At 42.1% G+C, this 7,341-nt stretch overlaps 1 protein-coding gene and 1 pseudogene across 1 annotated transcript in view; one reads left to right on the top strand and one right to left on the bottom strand.

The window, feature by feature from the left end:
* Nucleotides 1-1,029, bottom strand: part of ACSBG2 (acyl-CoA synthetase bubblegum family member 2) — a 51,253-nt gene extending 50,224 nt beyond the window's left edge. Inside the window, 1 exon segment of the mRNA XM_005884399.2 lies at nt 1,013-1,029. Within this exon segment, the coding sequence (XP_005884461.2) occupies nt 1,013-1,029 (17 nt within the window).
* Nucleotides 1,030-1,906: 877 nt separating this feature from the next.
* Nucleotides 1,907-5,083, top strand: LOC102256475 (annotated as a pseudogene).
* The last annotated feature ends 2,258 nt before the right edge of the window (nt 5,084-7,341 follow it).

The raw sequence follows: 7,341 nt of genomic DNA, 5'->3' as shown, positions 1-7,341 counted from the left end.
CTGGGAATCTTTTTAAAATCCTGATTTCTGGGCCTCATCCTCTGGAAATTCTGTTTCTTTGTTATGTGGTGGGGCCACAACATTAGTAACAAAGAAACAGAATTTCCGGAGGATGAGGCCCGGAAATCAGGATTTTAAAAAGATTCCCAGATTCTAATGAACATAGATATATCTAGAGGGTATTATGCTAAGTGAAAAAAGTCAGGCAGAGAAAAACAAATATCATATGGTTTCACTTATATGTGAAATCTAAAAAAAAAATAGACTCATAGAAACAGAGACCAAAGGGGAGGTTACCAGAAGGGAGGGGGGTGGGGGAAGGATGTAAAGGAGAAAGGGAATATAGTCAATAATATTGTGATAAGTTTACATGATGACATGTGATCACTAGAATTAGTGGAGTGATTACACTAAACTATTAAATCACTGTAGTGTATAACTGAAATTCATATAGCAAGTATATACTTAAATTAAAACATTTTTAATTAAAAAAGTTCTCATCTCAAGTAAAAAAAATTCTGTATTTATGTTTGGTGACAGATGATAACTAGATTTATTGTGGTGAACATTTTGCAATATATGCAAACATTAAATCATTATGTTGTATACCTGAAACTAAATATCAGCTATACCTCAATAAAAATAAAATAGCAAAACAACAAACAAATTCAGGTAAAGGGCCGGATCTGGCCCCTGGGGTGGTAGAGTGGCAAGTCCTACTGTAGCCAGGGTGATTCTTATTTTATTTTCTATTTACAGAGAAAAACTGTAACTTTTCTCACAACGCCCCCTGGTGGGAACTCCACAGGCCCAGAGAGACTATACCACGGAATCTGGGACAATATAGGCAGTAAAGATGGAGTGCCCTGACATTAGTTGACTGTTTTTTTTAAGTTTTTACTTTTTTTTCTTAAGGTAATACATATATATCTTTGTTGTCGTTGTTTGAGTATCAAAACGATCATAAAAGTTTATAACACCTCTGCCTCCTCAAATCCCACTAATAGCCTACCCCCAGTAGCCAAACATCTTCAACACTTAACTATTCCTTCTAGTATTAACCTATTTTAGTTTTTATCTTTTGGCTCCCTGTTGTGGCCTTGCTCTCTGACAATTTCCTATGCACTTTAATACTTTTTTTCCATTACATCTGCCATAGGCCCACCAATAGGTTATTGGTTATATACTCCAACCTATAGGACAAGAATTGGCAAACTACAGCCTGTAGGCCAAATCTGGCCCCTGCCTGTCTTTATAAATAAAGTTTTATTGGCAAAAAAATAAACAGATGTAATTAGATATGTTAAGACTATGCTGGAATAGGTGGGCCCTACGTTCAATGGTGTCCTCATAATAAGGAGAGACCATACACAGGGAGACAGAAGACGGCTTTGGGTGGAGACAGCTCCAGGGAAAGGCCCCAAGTCCCCGTCTTCATGGGTAGCAATTTGCAGCCGGGGTGCCCCTTTAGTAGGGACCAAGTCAGCCGCGGGGTGACGACTCTAAAAACACAAGCACATCCTGAAAACAAGGGCATCGTCATTATTTGAAATTCCTGCTAGAAAAATATTCAACTGGATTCAAAATCCATGCACATCATTAGGAGAAATTTTCAAGCTTAGATTTGTCAGTGAACGAAGAGGGAAAACAGGGGTCTTCCAATATAATCCCACCGGTCATTGTGAATGACTTGCCAAAGGTGGTGTTACATTTCCTATCCCCTGCAAAGTATAATTTTGCCTGTTGTAATTTTTGAGTGATTTGCAAAAATGGTTTGTTCTGAATTTCTTGTCACCTGTTTGTGTGCACCCAAAATTTCTTGTCAATTGCGCCTATCAAGAATCTAAGGAAATTGGACTGCTACTTGAACCGGAGTCTTAGCCTCTTGACTTCCTTCCAGAACAACATGAGCTTCAGCACCTGGTCCAGCTTCTACGTGAAACTCGCAGATGCTGGGCTCTGTGCAGTCGCCCAGCCGCTGAACCTGCAGGTCAGCAGCACAGCCAGCTTTGGGGGCTTGGGCTCCGGGGCCTCTTTGTCCTACTTTACCAGCGTGCGGGGCAGTGGGGATCTAGAAACAGAGACCAAAGGGGAGGTTACCAGAAGGGAGGAGGGTGGGGGAAGGATGTAAAGGAGAAGGGGAATATAGTCAATAATGTTGTGATAAGTTTACATGATGACATGTGATCACTAGAATTAGTGGAGTGATTACACTAAACTATTAAATCACTGTAGTGTATAACTGAAATTCATATAGCAAGTATATACTTAAATTAAAACATTTTTAATTAAAAAAGTTCTCATCTCAAGTAAAAAAAATTCTGTATTTATGTTTGGTGACAGATGATAACTAGATTTATTGTGGTGAACATTTTGCAATATATGCAAACATTAAATCATTATGTTGTATACCTGAAACTAAATATCAGCTATACCTCAATAAAAATAAAATAGCAAAACAACAAACAAATTCAGGTAAAGGGCCGGATCTGGCCCCTGGGGTGGTAGAGTGGCAAGTCCTACTGTAGCCAGGGTGATTCTTATTTTATTTTCTATTTACAGAGAAAAACTGTAACTTTTCTCACAACGCCCCCTGGTGGGAACTCCACAGGCCCAGAGAGACTATACCACGGAATCTGGGACAATATAGGCAGTAAAGATGGAGTGCCCTGACATTAGTTGACTGTTTTTTTTAAGTTTTTACTTTTTTTTCTTAAGGTAATACATATATATCTTTGTTGTCGTTGTTTGAGTATCAAAACGATCATAAAAGTTTATAACACCTCTGCCTCCTCAAATCCCACTAATAGCCTACCCCCAGTAGCCAAACATCTTCAACACTTAACTATTCCTTCTAGTATTAACCTATTTTAGTTTTTATCTTTTGGCTCCCTGTTGTGGCCTTGCTCTCTGACAATTTCCTATGCACTTTAATACTTTTTTTCCATTACATCTGCCATAGGCCCACCAATAGGTTATTGGTTATATACTCCAACCTATAGGACAAGAATTGGCAAACTACAGCCTGTAGGCCAAATCTGGCCCCTGCCTGTCTTTATAAATAAAGTTTTATTGGCAAAAAAATAAACAGATGTAATTAGATATGTTAAGACTATGCTGGAATAGGTGGGCCCTACGTTCAATGGTGTCCTCATAATAAGGAGAGACCATACACAGGGAGACAGAAGACGGCTTTGGGTGGAGACAGCTCCAGGGAAAGGCCCCAAGTCCCCGTCTTCATGGGTAGCAATTTGCAGCCGGGGTGCCCCTTTAGTAGGGACCAAGTCAGCCGCGGGGTGACGACTCTAAAAACACAAGCACATCCTGAAAACAAGGGCATCGTCATTATTTGAAATTCCTGCTAGAAAAATATTCAACTGGATTCAAAATCCATGCACATCATTAGGAGAAATTTTCAAGCTTAGATTTGTCAGTGAACGAAGAGGGAAAACAGGGGTCTTCCAATATAATCCCACCGGTCATTGTGAATGACTTGCCAAAGGTGGTGTTACATTTCCTATCCCCTGCAAAGTATAATTTTGCCTGTTGTAATTTTTGAGTGATTTGCAAAAATGGTTTGTTCTGAATTTCTTGTCACCTGTTTGTGTGCACCCAAAATTTCTTGTCAATTGCGCCTATCAAGAATCTAAGGAAATTGGACTGCTACTTGAACCGGAGTCTTAGCCTCTTGACTTCCTTCCAGAACAACATGAGCTTCAGCACCTGGTCCAGCTTCTACGTGAAACTCGCAGATGCTGGGCTCTGTGCAGTCGCCCAGCCGCTGAACCTGCAGGTCAGCAGCACAGCCAGCTTTGGGGGCTTGGGCCTCTCTGTGTCCTACTTTACCAGCGTGCGGGGCAGTGGGGGTCCGAGGACCTGGCTGCGGGGATGGCCAGGGGTCTGGGAGGCACAGGGGGCATCCAGAGCTAGAAGGAGACTGTGCAATGCCCGAATGACGGCCTGGCCTCCTACCTGGAGAAGGTGAGGAGCCTGGAGGCTGATGATGGCGGACTGGAGAGCCAAATCCAGAACTCCTGAAGAAGAAGGGAGCTCGGGTCAGAGACCGGGGCATTATTCAAGACGATCGAGGACCTGAGGGCTCAGATCTTTGCACGTTCTGTGGGCAATGCCCGCATCGCTCTGCAGATTGACAATGACCGTCTGGCTGCTGACGGCTTCAGAGTCAAGTATGAGACAGAGCTGGCCACGTGCCAGTGTTTGGAGAGCGCCATCAGTGGTCACTGATGACACCAATATCACTCGGCTGCCTCTGGAGACAGAGATTGAGGCTCTCAAGGAGGAATTGCTCCTCATGAAGAAGAACTACGAGGAGGAAGTAAATGGTCTACGAAACCAGATTGCCGACTCTGGGTTGACCGGGGAGTTGGATGCTCCCAAATCTCGGGACCTCAGCAAGATCATGCGCACATCTGGGCCCAGTGTGATGAGCTGGCTCGGAAGAACCGAGAGGAGCTAGACCAGTACTAGTCCCAGCAGATTGAGGACAGCACCACAGTGGCCCCCTCACAGACCGCTGACATAGGAGCTGCTGAGATGACCTTCACAAAGCTGAGACCTACGGTCCAGTCCTTGGAGATCCACCTGGACTCAGTGAGAAATCTGAAGGCCAGTTAGGAGAACAGCCTGAGGGAACTGGGGATGCACTATGAGATGCAGAGGGGCAGCACCAAGCCCAGGAGTACAAGGCCCTGCTGAACGTCAAGGTCAAGCTGGAGGCTGCATCACCACCTACCACAGCCTGCTGGGAGAAGGGGAGGACGTTGATCTTGGTGACACCCTGGACAACAGCAGCGCCATGCAATCCATCCGAAAGAAACACCACCACCCTGGCCGGGCAGCTCAGTTTGTTAGAGAATCAACCTAATATGTCAAGGTTGCCGGTCAAGGCACATACAAGAAGCAACCAATGAATGCATACATAAGTGGAACAACAAATTATGTTTCTCTCTCTCCCTCTCTCTTTCTAAAATCAATTAATACAAATTAAAAGGGAAAAAAAAAGACCACCACTGATGGCAAAGTGGGGTCTGAGGTCAACGACACCAGAATTCCAAGGCATTAAGGCAGCAGAAGTGGGGCACCCTCGGGGGGTAAAAGGCCAATAAAAAGTTGAGAGATCATAGGGGGGAAATTGAGGAAATTTGAAATCAACCAAATGTCCATCAATAAGAAAATGAATAGGTAAATAGTGGTATATTCATACAATAGAATGCAACTCAACAATTTAAAAAAAAGAATAATTTGATCCACTTAACAATAGGGATAAATCTCACAGACGTAATATTGTACAGAAGAAGCCAGACACAAAGAGTACATTCTGTACAATTTCATCAATAGGAAGTTCAAGAATAAGCCAAATAAATACGGTGATAGAAGTTGGAATAAATGGGTCGGGAAGATAACTGGAAACGGATATGAGGGAGCCCTTTGTGGGGATGGAAATGTTCTATATTTTGACCTAGGTGCTGGTGACAAAGGTCCACACACATGTAAAGAGCCACACATATGTAAAAACTTAAAAACTGTTCACTTTGCTGTTATAGCTCAGTTAAAAGAAAAATATCATTAAAAAGTTTATAAACATTTCACAACATTAAAAAGAATTTCAAGAGACCATTAACAAATTTCTCAATCAGTAATTGTATATACTGATTATAAGCATAGAAGTTAATTTTAAAAGTTATATTCATCCCTGGCCAGTGTGGTTCAGTGGTTGAGGGTTGACCTATGAACCAGGAGGTCACAGTTCAATTCCCAGTTGGGTTTCTATGAACCAGGAGGTCACAGTTCAATTCCCAGTTGGGACCACATGCCTGGGTTTTGGGCTCGATCCCCGGTGGGGGGTGTGCAAGAGGCAGCCAATGGATGATTCTCTCATCATTGATGTTTCTCTCTTTCCCTCTCCCTTCCTTTCTGAAATCAATAAAAAAATAATATTTTTTAAAATTATATTCATGTAAGAAAGTTCAGGTTTTTTATTAAAAGGCTGAAAGAGGTTTCATAAGGAAATTTTATACAAATACCTGAATATGACTTTATATGTGCACCTTGCAGCAAGAACGATTGAGAAGCACTCAGGGATAAGAAATAGAAGTATTTTTACAATTTAGAATTTTTCAAGACTCAGAATTGCACATTTTAATCTGTATCTTTACATTTATTAAATCTGTATTGCCTGTCCTCAATAAAATAAATACACCCTGCCTTGGCTGGGTGGCTCGGTTGGTTGGAGTGTTGTCCCAAACACCAAATGGTTCGATTCCTGGGCAAGGCACATACCTAGATTTCAGGTTCAATCCCAGATCGGAGCCTGTACAGTAGGCAACCTATTGATGTTTCCCTCTCACATTGATGTTTCTTTCTCCCTCTCTTTCTAAAAAAAAAAAAAGAAAGAAAGAAAGAAAGAAAGAATAAAAATAAATACATACATACATCCTGATATGAATGGAAAGACCAGCTTCTGTCCCCTCTATTTGACCCCTTCATAAACTGAAAGTGAGGGGTACAACCAGAATTCACCATAACTTTAACAACAGGGATTTCGGTCCACCCCTGTTTAAAGCCAAGTGCACATGCTAAGGCCCTTAAAATGGATCCCTTCGCCCCCTGGTGGCCAGGGAAGGAACTTGTGCCTCTCCGCTCCACCTATTCAGGGTGGGCTCCTCTTGGGGGGGAAAAGTGAGTGTTCTGAAACAGTGGAGGTCTGGGGAAAAAGATGAGGCTGTCCACAAGGAAATTCAGAGGAACACCAAATCCACACATTTAACTTCTTCCATAAACCCATTCGCTTTGTTTATGAGACTATGTATTCTTCTTATTTGCAATTTCCTCCAAGTAAAAATGAACGCGGCAGAATTCACACGGAGAGACGCCCAGAGAACATGGATAACCAGGGTCCTTTAGGGAGATGTGAGTAGGCTTCGAAGTGCTGCTCCCCCAGTTAGACTCTTGTGCCAGAACGTTAGGCAGATCCTCCTATAATTCCTTAAAAGTCACTATTTTCATGCATGGAATCCTGTCTAGTCAGCAGTGTTACCCTTACAACTAGAGCGGTTGGAATTAAGTTAAGAATCAAACATTCTTAGCTTCATTTTGTAAAATGGGCAACAAATATTTATTATTATTATTATTATTATTGCAATAACAATTCTTGAAAGCTTTTTGCCACTGAATTGTTTATCTTCCTGAGCGTTTTTTATTTTTAAACCTCTCTCCTCCTTCCTCACTTTCATTTCCCCCCACGTCTCCTTTTTCTCTTTTTCCTCTTTCCTTTCCTTCTTCCTTTCATTGGCAGCCAATCTGGAACCCAGGAATGGCCAT

This window comes from Myotis brandtii, unplaced genomic scaffold, assembly GCF_000412655.1.
Source record: "Myotis brandtii unplaced genomic scaffold, ASM41265v1 scaffold827, whole genome shotgun sequence".
NCBI classification, from domain to species: domain Eukaryota; kingdom Metazoa; phylum Chordata; class Mammalia; order Chiroptera; family Vespertilionidae; genus Myotis; species Myotis brandtii.
Note: the sequence above shows the minus strand (reverse complement) of the source record. Positions and strands in the feature narration are given on the sequence as shown.